At 39.1% G+C, this 27,423-nt stretch overlaps 1 protein-coding gene across 3 annotated transcripts in view; it reads left to right on the top strand.

The window, feature by feature from the left end:
* Window positions 1–27,423, top strand: part of ADAMTSL1 (ADAMTS like 1) — a 400,708-nt gene that overhangs the window by 307,718 nt on the left and 65,567 nt on the right. For all 3 annotated transcript variants that reach the window (XM_062608991.1, XM_062608990.1, XM_062608992.1), the window contains 6 exons: window positions 4,690–4,740; window positions 8,965–9,169; window positions 10,399–10,546; window positions 13,127–13,211; window positions 18,542–18,843; window positions 21,895–22,024. In XM_062608991.1, coding sequence (XP_062464975.1) covers window positions 4,690–4,740; window positions 8,965–9,169; window positions 10,399–10,546; window positions 13,127–13,211; window positions 18,542–18,843; window positions 21,895–22,024 — 921 coding nt within the window. The remainder of the gene's footprint in view (window positions 1–4,689; window positions 4,741–8,964; window positions 9,170–10,398; window positions 10,547–13,126; window positions 13,212–18,541; window positions 18,844–21,894; window positions 22,025–27,423) is intronic.

Genomic DNA, 27,423 nt, shown 5'->3' with positions numbered 1-27,423 from the left:
AACAGGCATAGATCTGCAGTGATGAGAGGGGTCTGAGACACAATGACTCATTTATTGTTATTACCCTCCATTGGACCATATGATAGATTTAAACTTTGTTTTGAATGTTCTTTCACATAAAATATCCCATAGTTGCCACAGATACTGGGCTTTCTGACAGTACCCCGGCATGGATGTGGGTCACTGGTCATGATAATGCCCTTTCTTCATCTCTGCTTCAGGCAAATGGTCATCTCTGTGGATATGCATTTTTTCACTTCAGTTCTTAATTTGTTACAGGGGGCTGAGAAAGCCTCTCTGAACCTTGGTTGCCTCTGATTGCTGGGTCCGGCCTCAATTTCTGTAGGGAAATGGAAACTTAGCCAACCATATGCATATGGATGATCCTAAAGAGAGTGAAAGATAGACATTCTGGGGAAAGATGAGTCATGAAGATTTTAGCCATCAAAGCAGGAGGGTGAACAAACGTTTTTCATCAGCATGGTTGAAGTTGCATGTTCTGGAAAAGTGAGACAGCTATTAGCAAAACTATGCTGCCTGCAAATGAGAAAACAGTCAACAAACATTAGTAATCCCAAATGTATATTTATGGAGGGTGTTTTTGAAACAGTTCAGAATTTAGCAAGGAACTACCAAGGTTGCCAGAGAAATAAGCTAAAGTGATGCATTATGCATGAAAAAGGGGTGTAGAAGGGAGTTTAGGAGGCCAAAAACAATTCAGAAGAGCAGGAAAGGAACCATCAGACAAATTTTCAGGAAGGCTGAGTTGGACATCATGATACATTCAAGTAGAAATGGCAGTACATATGCCTCCAGATACAGGAGTTGTGGTTGGAGAAGGAGCTGATAGCAGATGTTGCCTCAGCTGTCAAAATCTTATCTTTTGTGATGATCTTTTTCAGGTCTTTCAAGTGTTTCCTTTCACTTAATGAATTAGCTCTCCACAGCTCACTTAAGCTGCTTCAATTTTTTATTATTATTTGCTGATTGCTATTAATATCTTAGGCATACTTTGGACCATTGCTTAGATGGCATAGTCCCTGCCATGCAGACCTTCACTCTCAAGTTTGACAGATTTCAGTGAGCCCCCATCAGGAAAGATGGGTAGCAGATCTAGCCACCTGAGGGTGCTGCGGCTGCAGCATTGCAGGTATGAAACCCCCAGGAAAACAGAGCCCACAGCAGAAGTGAAGGCTATGAGCCAGAGACGTGCTAGTGTCCTGCAGAGGCTAGGTATTGGCATGGCCGTGTGCAGGAGCACCAGCACATGCGGGGCAGGCTGCCCTACCCACACCTGCCCATCCTCTGCACATTGACCCCATGCAGGTTAGACCACTCTGAAGCATCTCAGGGGGATATGTCCTTTCTCTCTGCTGACTCTTCTCCCTGCTCTAGACTGTGCCCCTGCTTGGCTCAGAGGGTGGCTGGCCTGAGAGCTGTGGAGCTGTGAGCATGCAGAAGAAGGAGGTGGGAATTTCTGGCACCTTGTCTGAGGCAGTCACTGGGGAGATACAGGAGAAATGCATTTGTGCATGTTGTTTGTGCTAAAAGGGTAGTTTGCAGAGGAAAAGGAGCTACCACCAGGGTGTCACGCCAAGTGTGACTTTCAAGGAATTCAGCTGTGGGTACCCATCCCATGGGAAAGCCGACTGCAGAGATGGCAGACCTGGTTGCAGCACACCCACCTCTGGCATGTGCAGTTCCCGCTCCAGCTGGACATATGCCTTGGAAGAGCAACTGTACTGAAGCTGCCAGCACTCCAGAGGAAAACAAGCCAATCTGCAGAGTATGTGCTACAACTTGTTGGTCTGAAATGCATGGAAGATTTCAGACATATAAGACTCAGCATCTCTTCAGAATAATTTGCTTCGTACTCCTGCTTCTGCCAAAGTAGATTTGCTCTTGGTGTTGTGTGAGTGAGTCCTGTTATCTACTCCCTCATCAGCCAGAAATCTCAGTGTAGTGAGGAATTATTATTTGCTCTGTTCATTTAGCAAATGTTCCTGTTTGCATTGTCTGAATAATGTACAGTGAACAGAGTCCATAAATTAGATCTTTTCCAGTCTTTTATAGAAGTATGTTGGAATGACAGATTCATAGAATTTAAGCAACTTTGTACAGTCAGAAAGTACAGGTTTATACCAAAGTAACCTCTAAGGTGTTTTCAATGTAATCTCTAAAAGGTTTTTTACATAAGTAACTTAGTCTTGGGGTGGGGTTTTTTTGAAACACACACCAGAAAAACACATGAGACTAGCTTGGAAAGATGCAGTTGCTGTTAATGATACAATGACCATCTGCTCTTAGGTTGTATCTTCAAGACGATTTTTAAAGTCATAAATTAAGCCATTTTGTATTATTGTGGAGGTCTTTTTCCTCTCTGTGACTATGGGACTTATGTTGTTAGGGATACTATCTTACACTAACAGAATGAGAGCCTTTGGCAGCCCCTTTTAAATGCACAAGGACAGCATCAGTAATTCTGTAGATCAGTAATTCTGTAGATCTCTATACTATTTACAGAAATGCAGTTTATGTATGCAAAATTCTTTGAGGGTCAAACCTTTCCAATGACAATATTAATCTAGTGCTTTGTAAATGTTATTTAATCTTCATAACAGTGTTTGGATGTGGTATGGTTATTTCCATTGGAATGGCCTTAGATATTATGCATTCTAATGCATGTAGAACTGGATTATGCATCCAGATCATGCTTATTAGAAAGAAAACATTTCTCACTGCAATGAGTGAGAAATGTTTTGAAATCTGTTTCTTTCTTAGGCAGTAGATACTTTTATATTATAATTATTTCATTTCTGAATGTGGTGGTATATCAATCTTTTTTCCAACTGCTCTTCAGCAAGCTGATGGGCTGGAAAGTGCAAAAGGGTTTGGAATGGAACTTCAACAGCATTAGTTGGAGAGTCGGGGAGGCAGCAGAGATCCCCGAAAGCATGACCAAAGAAACCTCAGAAAAAGTCCTCTTCCATCTTAAAATACTAGTACACCATTTCTCACACTTCTTGAGGCATTTACCCATCAAGCTAAACCTGAAAAGACTTCTTCATTGGCTATACTCTAAATAACCCGTTTGTCCTCTACAAAGTTTCTGAGTTCCAGAATCACCTCTCCTAGATTTCTGTGGGGACAGGCAGCTCTCTGAAGATGCAAATATGCATACTCATACAGAGTCCTACTGTGATTACAGAGGCTGCTAATCTTAGAGGCAATTGTCTAGTCCCCATCACACACTCCCAGGGCTCCAGTGTTTTCCCTTGCTTTAGCTGGAAAATTCCAGCACACTGAGCTGGCACTGACTCCTCACTGTGAAAACACAATGGGATCCATTCTGCTATCGTGGACGAGTTATGCACATAAAAACTCTGTTGACTGAAAGGAGAATAGACCCCTTTGCCGTTAGGATGACAAGACTTCTTTGAATGAATACAGTGTTTTTCAATGAACTGTGCTGAGGATGACAAGTACTTTCTCCCTTCCTTCTCCTTTGCTGCTTCCCCCTTGCAGAAATCCATAGCAGCCTCCTCTATCTGTAGAGATTCATCTCTCTGTAGCTTGGGTAGGGACACAGTTTTTATCTTCATGCAATTGGCATTCACTCTTTAATGATTCTGCCCACCCGCCCCATCCAAGTCCTCTGTTGTGCGGTGGCTTTGATGAAACTGACAGATGAGGTCCTCTGGTGTCATCTGTTCAATATTAATAGGTATGCCTGATTAATAACTTGGAGACAACATGGTTAGAGGTATTTCGAGTCAAAATCTATAAAATGTGCAGACAAAAGACGAAATTCCAGACTAGCAATTCAGTGAGATCCTGTTGCTGCCAACAAGTCAAGTGACATCCATTTCACACATAACTGGCATGACAATGGTTCAGATAATTGCTACATCTTATCTATGCTATACCTTTAGATGTTGCATTATTTAGATATTACACCAATAAACACTACAGCAAACTAAGCTAACCAATCACAACACCACCAAAAAAATCAAGCCAACCTTGCATGTTACTCTTTTCTCCAGGTCTTTCTTTCCTCCAGAAAAATCCAAATAAAGAGGCAGGTTCTGAAGATGAATGAAATTGGACTGATTTAAGGTGGAGAGACAAAAATTAAAGATTTGAACTCTTGCACTGGGATTCTCCAAATTTCTAATCCCAGCCTGTGTAAAAGCAGAAATTTTTATCTGGATGGCAGAAACAACCATAATTAAATTAGGAAAATATAAATAACTTGATATAAAATAAACATAAATAACTTGGTCTAGACCTCTTTAAAGCAGATAAAAGTTCTATTGTCTTCAGTGACTTTGAATACAAGCTCCAAGACAGTGTTAAGTATGGATTTCTTTTTAATGGCAGAGAGTAACCTCATAAATTTAAATAATATTTGGACAACTCATTTGGATCACTTCTGGTAATGGATTGCTTCTCAGTCAGAAAGTAATATATTCATAAGAATAAAGGGTAAGTCAGTGGTTTATTCTTTGACTCAGAAACAGTAGGATAAGACCATAAGCTTTGGTTTAAATGTGATAGCAATTTAGGTAAAATATCTTGTTTGGGCTTTTTTTTTTTTTATATTGTTTAAAAGAACTTGTATAATTTAATCATTTAGTGTTTATTATGTATACCTTCTACTCAGAGGGTTGGCATTATTGTTCCTAACAGTGATGGATACAAGCAGATCATGCCCTATGACCTCTACCATCCCCTTCCTCGGTATGTAAAACAGCCAAACAGATGCTAGGATTAACAAATACATTTTCTTCTTTTTTCCTCTTCTCTGCTTTTCTGCTTTGCTCTCAAACTAAGTTAACAGCTGCTGCTTTTCTCTTGCTCTGGACTCCTGCAGAATAACCCAGAGATATTCAAGTCCTGACCTGTTATAAATTTTGTTGATGCAGAACTGAAACAATATTATAGCTGAAACGGCAATGCAGACTTATCGAGTGTGTGGATCCTTTCTTCCTCTCCTTATGCTCCATCCCCACCTTCTCTTTTCTCTCCCACCTTTCCTTTTTCTTCCCTTTAAACATTTCTGAACAGAACTATAACCATTGACTTTGTAATGAACTATCAGACTTTCTGTCTTGAATTGCTGCTTCTTGCATGCTTATAAATTGTGAGGTTTTGAGTTTAGACAGTATCAGTGTTGTGTTCTGATACTGCCTTCCCCAGGTGTATTAATCCATTGGCTTTTCTAAGAAATCAGAGATCAGGAATAGGATGGCAGCCTGATTTGTATCATTATCTCACAATTAAAATGCCTTTAATCAGAGAATCATAGAATTGTTAGGGTTGGAAAGGACCCTAAGATCATCTAGTTTCAACCCCCCTGCCATGGGCAGGGACACCTCACAATAGACAATGTTGCCAAAGCTCTGTTCAACCTGGCCTTGAACACTGCCAGGGATGGAGCATTTACCACTTCTTTGTGCAACCTGTTCCATGTAAGATTTGAAATTCTCATGAAAATAATCTCATATCAATTACTCTTACAGCAATGAATAAGAATGGTGCTGATAAAAATGTTTGGTATCTGAAGGATAACAACCTTTTGGTTTTGAAATACCACCTGGATGTGTATTGTGCTGTGTTTCCTTCTTCATTTATTTATTGTGTCATAGAGGATGAAATCACAGAAATAGCCCCCAAGGCAACTTGTTAGTCTCATTCTAGTGAGGAAACAACCTCCCTCGAACCATGGTGAGGCCTAATGCAGAGATCTTTCAGCATCAGTTTGCAAACGCAGCATATTTCCCATTCAAGAGCCCCCAGCCAAATCATGGACCCACCACAAACTATGAGTGAGAACACAAGGAGGAGAGCAGCTTACTTGCCAAGCTTTGCCACTGCCATTCATGTTCAAACCCTTTATCAATGATCCATGTCACTTGGATTAGGCTTTTCTCTTCCTTAGTTAAGTGCTTATGATTATGTACACACAGTCATTACCACCAAATACTCACAAGATACACTTAAAAAATGTACCCCTCCATCTAATTCCTTTTTTTTGGAAAACACTTTTTTCTCTTCTTTGCTTTTTAAAAAATCACATACATATATCCTAACCTCAAGAAATAAACCTCTGTTAGTAAGGAGTATAGAGGCTAGAATATTAATACAGGCTTTTAACTCTCTAGCTTTGAATAAAACAGATTTTATTACTGTTGTGTACAAAGGGCATGCACATTGACAAAAGACAGAGAACAATTTTATATCAAAGAATGATTCTCAGTACTTAACAGTGGATGGACTGTATTTAATGAAAAAGCATCCAGAGCTGGCAGCTAGGCAGTCTTTTTCACTGCTGAACAAAATCCAAAATAAAGGATCAAAATGCCCTGAGGTATTTGGCTTTCAGTAACACTGAAAGAAAAAGAAAAAAATCATTCCCTGAAAATGATCAAAAGGCTGAGACTGTTTCTCAAGCTGTTCTGGATTTTGATCTCACCCTGTTACAGTTCCCTTACATCCACTCTTGCCGCTGTACTATTCTCTTTTAACACCCCCTCCCTGCAGGATCAATTGCTCAGGTTGCAACTGCTGGCTGGGACCTCTGCCCCCCTTTTTCCCTCTACTGTTTCACTGTTGCTTCCCCACATCTCTTCTCCAGACCTCAGAGGCAGCAGAAACTGAACAGTCCATGAGGCTGGCATGAGCCAGGGCCAAGTCAGGGGGATAAAAAATGTCTTTCCTCTGCACCTGCAGAGCTTAGGAAAAAAAAAAAAACAACCAACCAAACAAACAAAAAAAAACCCAAACAAACCAGAGAAGCCCTGGTTGCATTACCTGCATTACATCTGAGACTGGCACCTAATACCAGGGACAAAGGAGAGCGACAAACACCACAGAAGGGGAGAGCAAATCTGGTAAGACATCTTTGCAAGATTTCCCTGCTGCAGCCTCTCAGCCTTGAATTTTATCACAAAGAGTGAAAGGTATGGTTCAGCAGATACAGTGCTTCTTTTTAATACACCATCAATTCCTTTCACAAATTCTTGGTCAGTGTCACACCTTTTGTATCTAGAAAGGACCTGAGACACCTGCTTTAAGAGCAGTGCAACAGAAAAACTTCACCTCCCTATCCTACACTTACAAAAAGCCTCAGGACCAAACCCCATTGCCTACACTTAAGCTGCTTGGTATTGTAGAGGTTGCCTAGGGTATTTGGAAACTTGTCTCAAAGACTCCAGGGAACCATCACTGTTTATGATCGGGAAAAGCTGGCTCAGGCAGGCTGCAGCCATAACTGCTGTTCGTGAGTTTCAGTCTGAGGCCTCTTCATTTAAATTTGTGGTAGTGAAAAACCTTAGCTGTATGCTAGGAAACTTGGTCAGCAGAGCCACAGGTAACACACTTGAACTAAAAACTGCTAAAATTACCCATTTGTGACATAACGTGGCTCATGCTGGGCACATAATAATGGATATGGCTGGTGTAAATATGGTTTCACCACTTGTTTGTGATAAGTCATAGTATTAATCAGTGGCTTTACCATTCATAAACAGCTATTAGCATAAGCCATTTCACATTGAGTTTTATGGCACTTCCAGCCAGTAGCTGGGTAGTGCTTACATATACTGGAGCTGATAAGAAAAAGATACATTGATATGACGAAAAATCAGAGGGAAAAATAAAAATTTTCCATATTCCTATACAATCTTAGAGATCCTGTCATTGTTACTTAATAAAAACAATTCCTTTAACTGGGAGATAAAAAATCTCACCTTTCACATTCCTGAAAGAGGAAACAAGTAGGGTTTTTCAAAAACAAACAAAACAAACAAACAAACAAAAAAAGACACCCCCCCCCAAAACCAAACAACCAAAAAAACCAAACATTTTTTAAGAAAAAACAAAACAAAACAAAAAAAAAAAAACAACAAAAAAAAAAACAAAAAAAAACCAGAACCATCTTATGAGCAAAATAATTGTTTCAACCATTATTTCTAATGGAGTTATGAAAGGACATTTGTTTGGGAGGGGGGGAAACAACAACAAAAAAAAAACACACAACAACAAAAAAAAAAAACAAAAAAAAACACCTCTACCAACAACAAAAACTACAAAAAAGATTTTGTGGAATATTTTTAGGAATACAGAACATGCATTTTTATACTATCAGACCATCAAGCATGCACAGGATTACAATGGTCCCAGATCCTCTCTGTGTCAATGGCTTGAATATAAGAGAAGAAATACCAGACTACTTTATGTGGACAGACATGTACACTTGTAGAACAATACATACATTATTGTATATGCATCACTGTAAAAAAGGATTATTCTCATAAGTATGCATACCTCTCAGAAAATGCACATTGTTGTGTGGGTTTGTCATTACAATCTCAAATGGCATTTGTAAAGAAAAGATGGTTTCTCAGTCCCCCTCACTGCCTCAACTGTAAGGAAACAAGGTCCATGTAGTTTATTGTTTGGAGGCCAAGCATCCCATCAGTATAGTCATGTCTTTTTTTTTTGGTAATTTCCTCCAATCTTTTTTTTTTCCTCAACTATCTCAGTTGTTTCCCTGGAAAGAAACACTGCTGTTTCCCTTTATACAAAAAGAGCATCAACTTCACAGCACACTGAGTTTCCAGTGACTCATGTCAAAGACTCCTCAGAAAATGACAAATTGTGAAGATATGATTAAAGAAAATAAAGAAAGAATGAAGTTTAAAGTATTTAGAATTTCTGTGGACATAGTCACTGGGCTAGCTGGAGAGAGATTCCGTATTACTAATTTGTGACTTAAAAAAAGCAGCATGAGAGTGTTTTGCTGTTATGGCCACTTATGAAAATACATATATGATTAAATTTTACTGACATTAATCAGAAAAAAAATCCCTCCTGCAGACAGCAGTTTATGCATTTGTGGCGTGTGGGTGGGGGTGGAGGTAGCAGGTATTCCTTTTCCTGATGCCTCTTTGTTTTTCCCAGATGGGAAAGTACACCCTGGACTGCCTGTTCCTCATCCTGTGGTGGGGGCATTCAAAGCCGCAGTGTCTCATGTGTGGAAGAAGACATTCAGGGACATATCAGCCCTGTGGAAGAATGGAAATGCATGTACACTCCAAAGATGCCTGTTGTCCAGCCTTGCAATATATTTGATTGCCCAAAATGGCTTGCTCAGGAATGGTCTCCGGTAATCAAGTTAGCTTTGTTGGTTTTATATTCAACACAGTAGGAATATGTCTTAACTTACAGTTTACTGAACCTGTGGAAGTATGAATATTCACTACTTTCATTCCTTATTACCGTAACCTCTGTTTAAATTAGGTAATTTGTCTAACTGCAAAGTAAATACTCAGGAATAATATAGTAGTAAGATTAACATGATTAAGGAGAATGATGCAAAAAGAAAACAGATCTGTAATGTTAATTAGTGACTTTCTACTAATAACAATCTGGGAACATAAATGACATGCACAAAACAAAATCAGTAAGCATGCAATGGTGTATCTTTATTACAGCTTTTCAGCCATAAATTGAGTATCATGAATTGCTGAGAAACGTCTATAAATACATAAAGACATAAATGGCTCTGCTGTTTGATGCTTGTAGTTGTGTGTTCCTAACTCATCTTTCCTTTTGCACAAAAGTAAATGCCTTTGAGATGTCTGTCTATGAAAGTAGAAAAGTACTTTGATTTTGTACATAAAGACGTAATCTTCTATGTCATTTCTTACCACCACAGTTTCTCAGCAAATAAAATGGGTTTTAAAAGCTAAATTAGCTCACCCACAGGGGAGGGTTTTTTGACTGATTGCAATGTGTTTAGTAATTTCCAGATAAAAGCCACTAAGGGCAAGTAATATTGGTAGTATCTATAGCCCTCCTCACTGGTTCGTAGTTTTGAATCCTGTACAGGAGATCACTTCTGAAACAAAACGTATAGGAGAGATTGGGGGGGGGGGGGGGGGAGAGAAGAAAACCCAGTTTTCCATTCTGTTTGGTGCCATGTTGCAAAATAGAGAGGTGTCTCCCCTGTTAACCCATAAGCCTGAGTATTTTGTCCAAGCAAAGCAAAGTGGTTCCAGATGAAACTGACAGGGAGTTACTGAGCATATCCAATATGGGACAGATGGCCACAAGCCAAGTACCAATGCTGCAAGAGTGACAGTGAAAGAGAACTCCAGCAGCAAAATGTCCAAACCAAGTTAATGTGAAGAGCAAGAAGGCAAAACTTTCTGACAATTTCGCACTCGATCCATCATTACCAAATATCATGAACGGTTTATATTCAAGGTTGGGTGTTTCTGCCTCATGTTTTGGTCTCTCATATACACGTACTTCTATATGCATATTCCCTTTTATTTATCACTCCTGTGAGTTATCATACACACCTTTTGTTTTTCCTTTTTTTTACACCAGTGCACTGTGACCTGTGGACAAGGCCTTCGATACCGTGTAGTCCTTTGCATTGATCACAGGGGGATGCATACAGGAGGTTGTACTCCTAAAACAAAGCCACACATAAAAGAAGAATGCATTGTACCCACTCCTTGTTACAAACCCAAAGGTAATGAGGCAAATACATTCTCACAAATTTTTCAGAGCTCCTCCATGTTGAGCAGTTGGGGCTTTTTTCGTTGCTAGTAGCGATGTTTCCACCTGCACTAAGTTGTGAACGTGCACCTTTTTGGCCTGCCATTCCTATTCCAGTTTGCCTGCTAGCAGCTTGGAGTGAATGTTGGCACTTTCCTCTTTCTTGTAGGCTCTAGATTTTTCCCTGGTAATCTGTGGGCCAGCAGACCAAGAAATATAAATGTAAATTTGACCAGAGTGTAAGCAGGTTTGACCTCACTGGCAGTGTCTGGGCTAAATTTACCCTGTATTTTAAAAGGAATCAAATACATGAGTAACATTTATGGTAGATAAATGTAACTATCATTTTAAAGTACCTGTTCTTAACTTTGAGCTTGAAACAAATCAGAAACAGGCATTGTATGTCCCAACATGAAGTTCCTCCTACTAGCAAGGCTGCAAAATTTGACAGACTGCTAGACGTCATCTTATTGCAAGGAGTACTCACAATTTGTATTGAAATGTTTTTTGACTTGGGCCTCAGAGGATACCACTGGGGTAAATCCCCCGTATTTTATTGAGAAGGAGAAAATACATCTGCAGCTGTTTGGAGGTTCTTATGGAAAGTTAGTAGAAGTCCTGGAGACTGGATTGGACTAATGGGCAGTGGCCAGGTGCATAAGACACAGGTTTTTGACTGTTTCATGAATATGTTTGTGCATGTGTACAGTTCTATTGATAGAACCTCTGTGTCTATATGCTGACTAAGTTATAAAAACTCCTGGGATACAGCAACAAAGATAAGCTTAATTTCCCTAAACTAGAGACTTAAACCCCATAATAAGAAGAAATAAATTCCTTTTTAAAAATGAATTGCTATCCTGATACATATTAAGAACAGTTATAATGAAGCCTTGTGAAATAAGAGTGATCTGTGACCTTGAGCTGATCCAAGATAGAACAGTGAAATTTGGAATTTTAATTTCTCTTTGGCACCCTTGCCAAGTTTCAAGATTTTAGTTTATCCAGACCATGAGAATTTACTGTGTCTGCCAGCCACCAAAGCAGTGAAACCCAGACACAGGTCCTCTGGGGAGTGATGGGTATGTTTGCACTGTATTTTGCTGTCCAACCTGCTCACTCAGTCCACCTTCCAAGATTTAAAAATCCAAGCAAAAACGCACAGATCTGGCTTTCCAAAACCTATAAAACAAGCTGCAGACCATATAAATAGAAATATCTTCTATATATTTTGGATAACAAATGCAGCAAAATATAGAATAAACTAAGAGCTATGCTGGCAAATAATCATCTTTAAATGGCACTAACAAATATGTCAAAGTAAGAGCTTGGCAAGCTATTTCCGAGAGAGACACATAGTAATTCTATTACTGTCCCTTTTTTCCTCAGTTAATAACTTTCTCCAAGAAAATTTGCTTCACTAAAGTTGCAGTAGCTGTGAAACCAAGTTGTAAGCTGTTGTTCTTCTACGATACAACTGACAGATGGGAAATTTTGTGTCCATATGTGAAATGTTTACTGTTGCGCACAACAGTCATAGAAACTTCCAAACTATTGTGAACAGCATTAATCTGCTCCTGTTGTCGAGTACAAATCCATGGATTACATAAACCCGAAAGGCTTAGGTGATTTGTGAGTGGCAAATAGATCTGGCCCTGGTTCTCCTCAGTGGTCTGAGTCTCATCCCCTTTTATTTGTGTTTTTTCCCCTGATTCTAGCCCAGAACATTTTGTTGAAATGCAGAGCTCCTTCTCAGATTATAGTGCCAAATTTGCTCTCGGTTTATACCCCTGTAGAGCTAAAACAGCTCCACTGCCTTCAGCTCAAATACCGTACTTTGACACCGCATGAGAGTTTGGCTTGTGTAGCAGCATGGCCCTGCACTCCCCAAAGCAGAGCAGCTCATTATGCTGCATGCACATCCTGGAGGGGAAGAAAAGCAGCTCTACTGTTTTCCATCAGAAATGACAGAAAAAGTATCAAGCTCATTCTTTTAAATCCACATAGCTGATGAACTGATAAAGTTGAAAAGCATAGCTGGGCCATTTTATTACAGTTTCTCTGTTCTGTGGTATCACTCATCAAATCAGGGTTTTCTTCCTTTCGTAATCTATCAAAAACAAGCTTAATGTGTCTTCTGAAGTTCTAAAATTTAAGGGTAAACACAGGGATTTTATACATTTTGCCTTTGCAGGGTCAGTGGAGGCCTGTTACACTTGGAAGACTCCCTACAAAAAAATACTTTCCAAAGTAACTACTTTTACAGCTCAGTTGCATAGTCTGAAAAGTGATATAATTTGCCTTTCTGACTAAATAAGCCCTTCTAGCTGCAACAGTAAACCATGTGATCATATAACCTTGTAGGCATTATACTCCAGGTGACAAAGACTAAGCTCTTTCTCTCCCTCCTGCTCTCTTTTCTCTTTCTTCTTTATGTTCAGCCTCCATGTGGATGAAATCATGCACATATGAATCACAGAGAGAGGGGAGGCTGGCATATATAGCAGCATTACTGCATGGTTCCAGCTTTCACATGCTTGTGCTTGTTCCATAGAGAAACTTCCTGTGGAAGCAAAGTTGCCGTGGTATAAGCAGGCTCAAGAACTGGAGGAAGGAGCAGTGGTGTCTGAAGAACCATCGTAAGTCTTAAAAATTTGCTTCTATCAGGTCCTCACATTTGTGAATCCCTGCATTGTTGTCTTGTGACTTCTATGAGTTTCTGTTGAACACAATTTCTGTTATGAAATTGCATGCTATGAGTTACAAAGTTACACTTACTGTCCTTCTACCTGTAGTTTGTGATCGTTTTCTAATGTGTGCTGCTACAGCAGCAGATGCCTCATTTTTATTCCATCTGCATGTACTGCCTTCCATTATTTATTTCTTCAGGAATTTCTAAAGGAAGCAAGTCTTACAGTTCAATTCTGACTGTATATGTCTATCTGTCTGTTGCCTTCCTCTTCTCTTAGTTATGTCTGATTTTATTCCAATTAACTGAATTTGACAGAAGTATAAAGTTATCCCAGAATATTTTACCTCTCTGTCAAATTTCACTGATATTCACCAGGAAATTCTGTGGAAGTATTTTCCAAATGTTTCACTGAACTAAATGACTAGGTAGAAAACTGACACCCTACAATTCCCCAGTTGAAGGAAACGTTTCTAAAAGAGTTTGGTCCTTTAGAAACCTTTAAGATTTCTAAGAGATACCAGAGAATCCATTTGGACACTTAGCCTTCAAACATAGACCCATGTTTAATCAGTCTTCACCAGTTCTGCTGCCCAAAGAATTAATTATAACCAGTCCAGCTACTTGAAGGCTAGAGGGAATAGTTTGAGTTTTCTGAACTGCTGCACTCCTAGACATGATCAGTTAAATATTAATTGGAACATAACTACTATGAAATACTCTAAATCTTTGTGTGGACAAAGGTTTAGGGTAAGAAGTCCTTGCTGTCCTGTGTTGTATAGATTGCTCTCCTATTGCTGTTCAACTCTGAAGTTAGCATTCAACAGGCCCTAGAAGTAGAAGGAAAAGCCAACAGTATCTTTTTATCTGACTCTGACTGGAGCTCATTACACCAGCACAGCATGACAGCCAGAGTCAGAAAGAGCAGCAGTCATGATTTAAAAAGGAGGAGTTTTCCTATATATAATGAGATTGGGTGGTAGAGGGTAGTTTAAAAGATTTCTGTCTCTAACTCTTGAAAAATGCTTTTGTATGTTAACACCATACCCAGCTTTTAGCATGCTGTCATAAATAAACCTGGTGCTAGCCATAAGAAGAAGGAGTAGGGAAAAGGGCAAACAATAATATCTGGATGCCAGATGGCACCATCATAGTGATAGGGCCAGTTCAGTAAAAAAACAAAAGGAAATTCCTGCATCAGTGCGGGGACAAAGCCCTCAGGGAACTAGGTATGGACAGAGGGGGCAGTGTGGCAGAGTCACCCAGTATCTCTTTCTTACTTTTCAGCAGGTATTAAGGTTTCCAAAGACACATAAGCTATTTATTCTGGTTTTCCCTGTTAAATAGTTTCTATCACCATGTTTGTATTTGCTTCACAGGTTAATAAGTAATCCTAAAACTTCCTACAGATATTTTACTTTAAAACTAAAGCATGTTATAATTATTGGATTGCAAAACTAATTAAGGACACATACAGATACTATTCACTTGTTGCTTGTCCTCTCCAGTGTCATGCAATGAAGAGGAAGAAGGAAGTTTAGGGAAACTTCTCCATATTAAGGTCTAATGGCAAAAAAAAATTGAACTATGTATGCAGTCAGTCAAAGATCAGCAATGCAGCAGCCTAACATTAGGTAACAGTTTTTATCTGTTGATTCAAGGAACCTCTTTAGACAATCACCTCTACTCAAGATTTATATGTAATGTATACAGGGCAGAAGCAGTTATCTTACCCTGGGGAGAAAGGCAGCGGTGAATTTATGGAGAGCAGCAACAGTATAGAATGGTGTGACACAAACCTGAAAGAAAAGATCACATTCACACTAAACTGAAAAGAAGCTATAGAGGGACAGATTGTAATCACTCAGACTGGAACTGCATCTATGCAGCTGGTGCTGATGCCTTTACTTTGTAGTTGGAGTCTTGAGATTTTATTGATGAGTGGTCATGACGTGTTTCACTTCTCTGAACAATGATACCAGCAGCTATCCAGTGCTGTGTATGAGCATCCTGTGATATTATCCATACCTTATGACCTGTGGAAAGGTGGCCTCTCCTGGAGAAAGAGGACTGGTTGCACTTCAGCTGGAGGCAAGCAGTCTGCAAGTCTGAGCTCAATTCTAGGTTCTATCATAGAAAATTTCTAAGCCTTTGAATAAACCACTGAGCATTTTATTTCACCAGCAGTATCTGATTTTAGATGCCTTAATAGGTGGATGCCTGTGCCTTTGAACACTCAGTCTTATTGGTGTGTGCAGTTCTCAAAACTTCAGTGTTTGTCTGAACCATGGATTTACCAAACAATGCATTTAAAAGCAAAAGTACCACACCTGAATAACTCCTGCAGAAATTCGTCAATGTCAGTAGCATTACATTTCTTTTCTTCTGTTCCTAGATCACATTTTGCAGCCCAGCATATGCTAATGTGCACATGACAAATGATGCAACAATAGCCCCTTCAGCTGAACAGAATCTTGGGCAAATTGTGAAACTTTGGCAGCTAACAAAACCCACTGAAAACTACAATGCCTTTTTCAAATTCAGAGCTCACTATTTTGACAGGATGTTCATATATGCGAAAAGATTGCTGATCCATCACTGTGAAAGTGCCCACAGGCCAAGAAACAAGTATATATGTTACAACTATGCTGTAACATAGTTGGCACTCCAGCAGTTGAGCAACAGCAAACATGGTTAAAGTCAGTTGTAAGAAAGAAGGGTCATAATCCTCATTCCAGCTTTCACTTCTCCACCTTGTAGTGATCTCTCTAAAATAGGAGCAAATATTCATCAGAACTACCAGAAGACACACTGCTGGTTTTTTCCTTTGGGGAAGAATCATTATATCTGCTGTGCAGAGGAATAAACGATGATCTTTGATGCAATGGCAACATGCTAATCACTGACAAGTATGCTAAGAGCTATGAAATACTCAGTGCAATCTCTTTGAGGCAAGAGGCACATTTTTATTTTTAATTTTCACAGCTGTTAGCACAATTGGGTTCTGCTGACAGCTACTACTGCCACATTGCTAGAACTAGTTATTACCTTTGTCTTGGTAAGGTCATTATTATGGGGGCTATTATTACAGTGGGAATTAATTAAACAACATGCAATAACAACTGAAACACCTCCATCATTTCCTGTTTTCTAAAAAAGAAATTACTTCCCAGTGAATCTGTTCCACTACTTCCGTTCTCAAAGAAGACTGAGATGTTTGTTTACAAAAAAGCACAATGCTGTGCAGTGAATAGTACACTATGTGCAGAACAAATAACCTTAAACCCATTGAACTAACTGCTTTTTATTCACATACTTTTTGTGTTTTGTGCTCACCATTCAGCAACAATTATTAATGACCCCACAAATGTATTTGAGAGCATATGCAACTTCCTGGGGTTAGGATGGTAGAAAGTTTAGAACTATTGGTATTATACATTCACATTACATAAATGTTCAGTATGTAATGACAAGTCCTACATAGAGAATTAATTTGCAGGGTTTTACCCCCTTCTTTTCTGCTTGCAATTCTTCTGATTCTATCAATTCCCTCTTCAGCAGCAAACAGTTATATTAGAATTAAAATACATTTTCCAATTTATCACTTAAAATATAGAAACTAGGCCTAGAAATCTGAATAAAACATAATTTCCTGAAGGTATTGCAGTGTTTTCATTATGACTAGTTGCTGACTAGGGTAAAATAATATATGGCATTTATGGATCAAGCCTCATTTCAAAAAGGGTACAGTCTGCATTAATAATGTTCCTACTTCCCTTTTCTTTCTTCTTTCTTTTGTTCCTATGTTTGTATATGTGATATACATCATGTGTAAATATTCTGAGTATACAAAGTATTTCTGGATTTCTAAATAAGCAATTTTAATACCTGGCAAAGTATCACCCCTCTTGGTTTGGAATATGGCAGCTCTGCAGCAAAGCACAGATACAAAACAATTCATAATGTTAAAAAATATAAGACAGCTTCTGATGAAGACCAGTGCCTTTTTTCTATCTCTAAGTTTGTCAATTCAAGAAGCTATACATTTAAAGTAATCAAAATATTTAAGTCACAGTGGCTGATATAGACTGCTTAGTCTGTAACAAGAGATTTCCCACTTCAAAATAGTATTGTAGCAGTTGCGCGTCCTTAGAGAAACAAGATGAATAGCCCACCTATACTATTAAAGAGTATAATCCTTTCAAAATGAAGGGTATCATCTTTGACCAATCTTTTTAGGTAAATTGTCACAGAATGGGGAAATGGCGTTACTTTGTATCATTAGTGTCTCAAGGGCTTTGCTCCAGAAAGGATTTTTGCAGTCTTTGTAGTGGCATTATAAACATTTTGAAATGTTCCAATAGTATATGCAGTCCATCTCTTTCTATTACTTCCTGTTTATGGTGCTATAGTGGTGCATATCAGGTTTACAGCAAGATGTTACTAACACCCACAAAAAGTGGGTAGAGTGATGCACGCTCTCTGCTCTAGGAGACTATGCTGTTCCAGTTTGGGGTCCTGGTGCACACACATGGTGGTGGGTATGTAGGTGGGTTGCATATTGTAATGATTACTGCACGGTGCTTTAATTGAAGTATGCGTGGACTTTCAGAGGCAAAACTTTGGAGCATGTAAGAGTTCCTAACCGCTGAGAAAAGAGTAATAGCCGGAGAAATCCAGAATAGAAATGGAACACTGTCATTTTTATTGAGAAATAAGATGTCCTAGGGGGAAGGAAAAAAAAAAAGAAAAAAAAAAGAAAAAAAAAGTCAGCTAAAGAAATGCTGGTTTTTTTCTTCGTTATGACTTCAAATTAAGGTTTAAATGGTTATTGCAATACAGGAACAATGACTGAAATTATCTTCCCTATAATATTGCATTAGCTAGTAACAGCAGCATGCTCAATACTTACTAGTGATATAACTGTGATATTAACTAAGGCAAAGATGGTCTATGTTGAATACTGGCAAAAAGTAGCTAGTCAAATCATGATGCACATTGGGAGATTGCAGGATGCCTTGCACTGAGACCTTCTAGGATCATGGCAGGTGCCCTAAGCATGCATCTTTCTTCCTGGATTTAAAGAGACACTCCACATGGATACTTGAGAATGTTTCCGCTGTTCAACAGTATGGCTTTTATGTGTATAATTTAATAGCCCTATGGTGAGGTGAAACATTTATTTCTCATTGAACAGAATTTGACCTGGACAGGAATATACTGCTTTTGCTTGCCTGGCTATTTCTGGACATAACTTGCCTTGCTCTCTTTCTCCCACAGGTTTATTCCTGAGGCTTGGTCCACCTGTAGTGTCACCTGTGGAGTGGGCAGCCAAGTGCGGCTTGTGAAATGTCAAGTGCTCCTCTCTTTCTCTCAGTCTGTGGCTGACTTACCTATCGATGAGTGTGAGGGTCCCAAGCCTGTGTCTCAGAGAGCCTGTTACAGTGGTCCCTGCAATGGAGAGGCCACCGAATATACCCCAGAGGAATCTGAGCTGCTGTATGGCAGCTTGCAGGAGTTTGATGAGCTCTATGATTGGGAGTATGAGGGCTTTACAGAGTGTTCAGAGTCCTGTGGAGGAGGTAAGTGTGAAAAATTTCTGTGCTGGATTCGATTTCTGTCTTCAAGCATGTGCTTTGCAGTTAACGCCCATGGATATGCTGCTTTGATATGCTGTTTACATTCATAGGATCATTTAAGTTGGAAAAGACCTGTAGAATCATCAAGTCCAACCATAAAATCATTGAGTACAACCATATTTGGAAAACTATGGATGAAAACTGTGGAAAAAAAAAACCAGCATGTACACAGCATATTTTATCCCAGGACTTTCAGTGTCTATGCTCAGGCTGCCACCAAGTGATCAATGTATTACATATTTCTGTTTCTTTACATAAGCTTATTACTTAAAAGGTACTCATGCATTCAAGCAAAAAAGCTGAATGTTAAAGTGGTCTGGTGATACAGGCTAAGAGTCATTTGTCATTTCAAGTTTTATCGATTGATTTCTACTGTGCAAGTATAAACATGTGGAAACAAATTTTCCTCTCATAGCAGATGCATTAAATTATTGATATTCTGAGGGCTCAGCTGGTTCCCTAACTCCTAAGTGCCATTAGCTCTGATCCCAGGGGAAAAGAAAACACATGGTAAAAACGCACTAATGGTGTGATTGTCTGAAACTAGCAGCCTTGGCACTTGCAGTTTCTCAAAGTTAATCAAGGTCTCAGGTTCCACATGTTGTAGACTATTAATGCACAGTTCTCAGGTATCCCTTTTTGTCCCATCACTTTGTTTAGCTAATTCTGAGAAATATAAACAATGCAGTATTTTTTAAATTGAACCTGGACTTCTCCAGCTTTTTACATTACAGTTGTAGGCTATTTAAGAAAAGGATTACTATAGGTAAATATAGAATAGATACTGTAGAACTGGAAACCACTTAGCACTTTAGGAATGTCTAGTAGTGTGATCTGTACAGATTCACCAGTTACAATCAGTTACAAACTTAAAAACCACATATAGTAGAAAATCATACAAAGATTTTCTATTCCTCTTAGCTTGATGACAGCAGTCTGTGTTTAGAGCAGGTCAAAGAGGATTGTCAGATCACTGCCATTATTGTTTTGTTTCATACATAAAAAATACGGCACTAGTATAGTGTAAGTGGTGATGAACAGTGACTTTACAACAGGAATATTTGTCATACATGGAGGCTACTAGTGAGGAGTAACCGTTTGTTACACTTTGTGAATACTGAAACTTGAATACCTTCTGCAAATATCATCCTGAAATTAAGTAATTTCTTTGAATATACTGACTGTGTATTTTTCAAATATAACTCACAGAGGTGTTATGACAGGGATGTTTTGCTTCGTAAATTTAATCTCTTTCAATTGCTAGCAAAATTATTAGCCAAGATTTCTTTCTGTGTGATGTCAACTCCAAAATTTCCAGATTAGCAGATGCTAAATCAGATACTTTTGTAGCCATAGGTGCAAGACTGTTCAGACTAATTTTATTGGGTTTGGGGTCTCAAGAGAAGACACTGGATAGAAGCAGAAGTAACCTTTCACCTTCCAGAAGTAGCAACCAGAAGGAATTAGTCATTTCAGTCTGCAGTTAGTGACTGCATTTCTCAGAGCTGTCATCGAACATCATATAGCATATATTCTATTCTGATAGATATAAAAACATAAAATCTCGATGGCATTTTGAAAGTGAACTTAAACTGCCTATATCCGTATCTCACCCTTACACCCTTTTATTCTGTGATTTCCTATCTAGACCTGATTTGTTTTTTTCAGGGAAAGCAATTCTAAAGCAGTCAGCTTTTTGTTCTGTTAACACTGTGCAGTAAATACTGTTTAGAATTCAGTTAATTTGGCAAATAAACTTCCTGAAGATCGTGCACTTTTTAAAGTATCTTTGTATTGTGAGACTTCTGAAGGATAATTGAAATTTTTATGTTCTCTAAATATTCATGGATCCATCCTTCATTTAAAGCTTGTAACTGTTTGATGCATTGACCTGTCAAAACCAGAGATACAGTTGTTATCAGCATGCTGTGACATGCTCAATGCAAGATTCAACGAAAAGCTGAAGAAAGGGATTAGGAGCACACTTTTTTCTTCTGGAGCAAGCCACTGGCTCAGTGTGCTAAAGCCAGAAACTTCTGTCAATACACAGTCCAGCAGCCACACACTGGTTAAATTCAGGCAGTAGCCTTTTTCTTCAATACCCATACTGTCAGGCAAGATTATGGGTTCTACAAGTACCTTTAAAAGATAAAAAATTTTAAGATCATATCTATATGCATTTGCTAATCCACCAGTGTGAGAGAAATGGAGAAGATGCTGAATTTAATACCTTACAGGTTTGTGTCTTCAGTTTAGTTGCAGGTCTATGGATGCAGAAGGGTAACAAAGCAGCTGACTTGCCTGACCTTGTCTGACTTTACTTTTGCAATCATTCTGTTGCTTTAAAATACAGCATGCCAAAGTCAAAGCCATCTTCATGCTTTAGCCTGTGTGACAGACAAATAATCAGCCTCACTGCTGTTTATTTGTCACAGTGTCATTCATAGTGAGAGGATGAGCCACTGGAAAACACTGGGCAATTTTGCGTGAATGAACCTAGGGACTTTTCACTGCAATTGAGACACCTGGTGAGACTGACAGCAGGGATAAGTAAAAGCCCAGAGTCTCATATGATGTTTTGATCAGGTGATATCCCAGCTGTCTGAGGAACAGGATACAAAAAAGTGCAGTAAGCAATGTGTGACGATTGCAAGAGTTAGAGATTAGAAGGGAGAAAAGGAGATGCGATTTTTCACGCTCAGTCAGGTACACTGTGCCGTGAAACATCCCCCTTTGGTAGGCATTCATACCATACTCCTAAAAGACCACCAGGCAGAGCACTTAGATGGGCACAGCAAACACTTCACTGACATGTGGGAAGCAGCTTCCTCCCTCTCTGCAGCAGGGCTGCAGACCATGAGCTGGCAGCGCTGGGTGTGAGGCTGTGCTTCCCTGCATGCCACAGCCCCAGTGCAGCGCCACTGGCCCATTCCTGCCCGTGGCTGCCTCTCCAGGTACATAGAGCTGGCTGTGACTATGTGTTTTTGTGTGCAGGTGTCCAGGAGGCAGTGGTGACCTGCCTGAACAAACAAACCAGGGAGACTGCGGATGAGACGCTGTGTATAACCAGCCGTCGTCCTCCCCAGCTGCTGAAAGCCTGTAGCCTGAACCCCTGCCCCCCAAGGTAGGCTTCTTATACCTTGGGCATGCATGTTTTTTCCAGACTTAAAGAGAGGTGATCACTGCTGAAGCTGAGAAGCTGATCTTCAAGCTCCCCATGAATCTGAGACATTGGTGCCAGGGATGCTTGGATCTGGATATTGGATCTGGGCCTTCTTGAAATGATTCCTGGAGTAAAATGCTAGAATGAGAGCCTGAGATGGCTCCCCAGGTTGCAGTACCACAGACTCAGTTGTCTGAGCTCAGCAGATCTGTGTCCAGTATGTTGCCTAAAGCCATTCAAACAACACTAGCAGTATGAGGAAAGGAATTTTAAATAAGTTGTGACCCCAGACTCAAAGGTTTTTCGTTCTAGAGTCACAGACTGCCTCTCACATGCTTTTTGTCAGACTGCAGGGGCTTACAGCCTCTCCACACCTCTGCCATTGTGCAAATTGATGATAAAACCAAAGTGCAAACTTCAGATCACTTGGCTATTCAGGTTCTGCAGTCAGACAGTTTATGAATAGACTTGTCAAGTTTAAGGAGACTTCTTCAACCTTCCCTCTCACAAGATTTTCCAGAACCTTTTCCTTCCTGACCTTAGGCAGCTTTCAAAATCCTGACCCTAAAAATAGCAGATCTTTGCCTCCAGAGATTTATATCTGTACTCTCTATGACAGAAAATAGCTGTCATGAGGTTCCTATGGTTTATTTAAATAGACCTGGGCCTGTCAAGACTTCAGGTTATACTGTATACATATGGTCTTTATTCCCATCCGTACACAGGTGCCTTTACTCTCTCCAGTTAGTGCAGCACATTTTAAATTCATTGATTTATAACTGGGTTATTTAAAACACTCAGCACTGCCCAGGTGGTATATATTCATTAAAGTATATATTGATAGGTGTATTTATGCATTAAATGACAGCAGGCTATGCAAAGTTGTATCATTATGAGCATTAGTAGATTTTGGGCACACAGAGAAGGTTCACAGTAGAAATCAAGTATGGCATCAAACACGTTCAGCATCCAAGAATGATAGTGAATGATAGTGAGAATTAATGGTTTGATTGAATGATCAAGATTTTGGGTCTGTGTCAAGCAGAGCCAAATAGGCTGACACGTTTCACCAAAGCATCACAAGAATTGCTTACAAAGATATTGCAACCCTGATTTTCTTAAATTGTATGTAGTGCTGGCAATAACACACAAATATTATATTAATGCTTGAAAAGAATGTCATAGGTGAGCATCTTGCTGTGATTGATATGTAGCAACATCACTGGATCTGAGAGTGCATGGTGGGAGATTGATCACCCTTTGATTCTGACATGGAAAATAGATATTTGATGGTTAAGAAAAAATAAGGCACACCCATGTAGACCAGTATTTATGTGAGTTGTGTTACGAAAGTAGTCTGAGAAACTGGGTGAATACTTTTTGAATTAGTGTGTGTGATAATCCATACCACGGTGGTAACCTCGCTACCAGGGTGGAGCTAGTTTAATACAGCTTTGGGCATGTAGTTCACTCAATGGATTACAAGATAATCATGTTGTAGGTGAGACTCAGGCTGTTGAAGCAGAGGTGAAAGGGGATGAAGGTGGTGGTGGGAGACATCTCTAGGGCTGCAGGTGAGAAAAGGAGATACTGCTCCCTCCCTTGTATATACATCTCCTCTTCCTCCAGCACCCTCAGTTTGAAGGAAATTGCCTGTCTGCAGAGATTTAAGCGGCACAGAATGAAGAACGGCACGTGTTCTGCAAAATGGTTCTTCTCTTCAGAACAAGGATGCCTAAAACTCAAGGCTGCAGACAGTGGGCAGCTTGGCTAATTGAAAGAGAGGCAAGAAGGAAAGTTGTTGTGTCTCCCAGGCAGGCTTTGACATGAAAACTTCCCTATTTCCTGCAAGCTTCCGAAGTGCTACATCTGCTAATGCCACTGAATTAAATACAATTAAACTGACAGTATTTATTTTATGAAGAGTATTGCTTTATAATCATTAAGTATAACACTCTTAGGGCTTCCAAAGACAATACGGGGGGGGGAAGAAAGAGCTTTATGGTTTTCTGTCTGTTTTAATCATAAGGTGCTTTGGGATTCTAATTCAAGAAACTTTGATCCAGGAATCCGATGGAAATTAAGCTAAAATCCTGTTGTTATGAATGCTGATGAAGGCATTGCTTTTGACTGACAAGTCCAAAACTTGTAATACACCATAGCTGTGAACTTAGATCCTTGTTACAGAAGTTTCCAAAATGCGATCTGTGAACCATTGATACATCCCAGAGCTTTCACTGGTGGCTTATAGAGAGAGCTGTCTGGTCTTATATTGTTGGCTCTTCTCTCTGTTTTCCATCTGCTAAAGTGCATTAACAGAAGCTAAAAATAAAAAAACACTTTCCTAAAATGTCCTTGATATGTAAGTTACTGTTGGAGCATACAGTTGTGGTGCGTATACGAGGCAGTCTGCTGAAAAGGCAACTGAGGCAGTGATGAATGTCACAGTAGACATGAGAATGTTCTCCACAGCATGAAGAAAAAGCTGAAAAGTCTTGCCCAAAAGAATGAGAATTTCTTCCTAGTGTATTTAGAGAAATTATTCCTGTGATGTTTCTTGAACACAAACAGCCCGGCCTGGTTAGAATTTAATGTATATGCCTAGAATTTAAGTTCAAGATTTCATTTAGATTAAGAGGAAGAATAGGGAATAATAGTTCTTTCCAAGCTTAATGTTGCTTCTGCTGCAGCCACTGTTGATTACATGTGGTCTTCTCCACCACATCTCAAAGGGTTAGTTGTGTAAGCTTTTCCTGGTAAACAATTAAGCTGGTTTAATACAGATAAACAAACACATTGAGCCAATAATCTAGTCAGCCTTTCTGGAGGATCAGAAGGCATACACCTCAAGACATATACTCTTGAAGTAGTCAGTGAAGAGTTATTTCATTCTGGTTTTATTTCATCATTCATTTGAGGCACTTGCTAAAGGGATTTTCACTGTTGCTGCTCTTTTTACTGCTTACTGAAAATAAATTTAGATAGGCTAGAAGACTTCATTATTCACTTAGTGCTTCATCTTGAAATTCGTCTGTGATATTATAGTCCTCTTCAATTCTGGATTGGTCTGGTCTCTGCTGAAAGAAAATACAGTAAAAGCTAGAGTAGACTGGCAATGCTTCAGATTTATGAAAACACTGCAAGGCGATTGTGCTTATATAGCAGCCACAGAAAACACTGCAAGGCGATTGTGCTTATATAGCAGCTGCGAGAGCTTTATAATTTCCATTGAAATTCTGGCTTAATATCTTAGTGCATTACTATCCTGAGCCCGTTGAAGAAAGACAATTTGTCTTCAAATATTTGCAGCTGTATGGAGTCAGCAAAAGCTCATCCTTAAAGTTCTTACAGAAGAAAGAAGAAGAGCCAAGAAGAGTTGTACACAAAAATTGGAAGATTTCATTCATATACAAATACCAAGAAACTGAGTTTCCTGTGGTTTCACACTTTGTTGAGAGTTTTTTGCTTATTGCTTCAAGAACAATAGCAGAAAAAGAGTCCATTCCCTTTCGTGCTGCAAAACAGTATTGCAGAAATTTCCATTTTGTGCTAAACTAAGAAACAGTGAAACATTGTTGAGCTGATTGCTAAGCTGGGAGCTAATAACTGATTTTCAGCACAGTAGGTATGGAGTAAAATTTTGTGTCATTAACTTGGAATGCCCTTGTTTGATATTTCTATAAAAAGGATAAAGCGTGTTTTGAAGTTTTGACCCAGCATGCTTTCCCCAGAAAAAAAAAAAAGAGGAATGAAAACTATAAACATTTTGAGTCAGTCATTCAGTTACTTAATTTGTGTCAATCAAGTAATATCTCTTCCAGGATTACATAGCAGTACTTGAGCAAATCACAGTCTTCCCAGGGGTGATGCAGAAAAGCTGTTCGATGTCTAGAAGTGTCTGTCTAAGTTCAAAAAAAGGAATGGCAGATCACTCAGTTTTGCTAACTGTTATGTTTGTATTCTAAATTGCTCCAGAAACAATCAGGGAAAAAGAAAACAAAAAAAACAAGCAGAACTGTTTCAATGTTGGCTTTACTTTTGTAAACAACAAAATTACTCCCCTCCGAAATGTCTTTTTCTCAGCCTCCACAACCCAAATACAGAGGCAGTCATCGTTTAATCAGATATAATTGCTGTTGTTTGTAACAGCAACAGCATGAGCACCTGGTGGTGAGCCAGCAGACTCTACCAAAGGGGTGAAAGAGAATGTTGTAACTGTGTCATTAATTATAACTTCTCAATAGCTTGGTCTATGCATGTTGAAAAGACTTGGTAAACATGTATGAAGGAGTAGAGGAGAAGCAGAGCAATGAAAGCCAGATGGCTGAAAATGGAGGAAATTCCAGGCAATTTCTACAGCTTTGTTCTTGCATATTTTCAAGACTGAACTTTATTCCTGTACAACAAAGAATAGCTGAATGCTATGAAACAAAACAAACCCACACACCCAAAAAAAAAAAAAAAACAACCAAAAAAAAACCCAACCAAAACAAACCAAAACAAACCAAAAAAAAAAAAGCAAACAAAAAAGCCATCACCACAGTGAAGAAAAAGCAGGCAGTTCTAAGAATAGCACACAATTTCACCCCAGCACTCTCCTGTTACTCCTTCAAATCGCTGTTGTTGGTAAGAAAAGACAGGAAGCTATCTGAGTGGTCCTAACTGAAGGGTCAAGATAGCTTGAGTTAGGCTGGAGTCCAGGCCCTTCTTTTTGTGTTCCTTTTCTTCTTTTTTTTTCCTCTTCCCTGCATCTGTTTGAGTTTGCAATAAATTACTTGTTATTATTTTAATGTTTATTTAGTGAATTCAGTATTGTCCATCTCTTTTGTTCTATTTAATTTCCCAGATGAAGTCAAACTATAAAGGAGAAAAAAAATTAGAATTTTTTTGGTGCTTTTGGGGATGTGATAGGTCAGACTTAGTGTAAGATATGCTTCCAGTGACAATCTGAAATGAATTCAATGTGTGGAAGGCCAGAGCTTTCTCTAATCTGTTAAAGATGACTTCTGTGTCTGGAAGGTTGCCAATGCATACGTGTCACGCATCGCTCAAGTGAAATATTAGAGCATCTCTGTCTAGTTCATGAGAAAGGTTAGAAGATTTGCAAGTCATTATGTCTACAGATACTGCAGTATAGACTTACAGGCAGGAGATAGCTGTTCTTGTTTTGTTGTTACACCTTTACTCAGAGGTGTAAGTTAGAATTAGCATTAATGAGGCAATGATGGTGTAACTATCTCTTTGAGCCACAGAAAGATTTTTAATCCCTCACAGATTCATGAATTTTATTTTATTTTTTTCAATGAGAGGTATTTAAGTCTGATTTGAACTGAAGTGCATTGATAATGTGTTTTACAGCC

This window comes from Pezoporus occidentalis, unplaced genomic scaffold (genome assembly GCF_034315485.1).
Source record: "Pezoporus occidentalis ecotype Australia unplaced genomic scaffold, CSIRO_AGI_Poc_V1 ctg133, whole genome shotgun sequence".
Classification (NCBI taxonomy): Eukaryota; Metazoa; Chordata; class Aves; order Psittaciformes; family Psittacidae; genus Pezoporus; species Pezoporus occidentalis.
The sequence above is the reverse complement of the archived record's forward strand: the minus strand, read 5'-3'. Positions and strand labels throughout refer to the sequence as shown.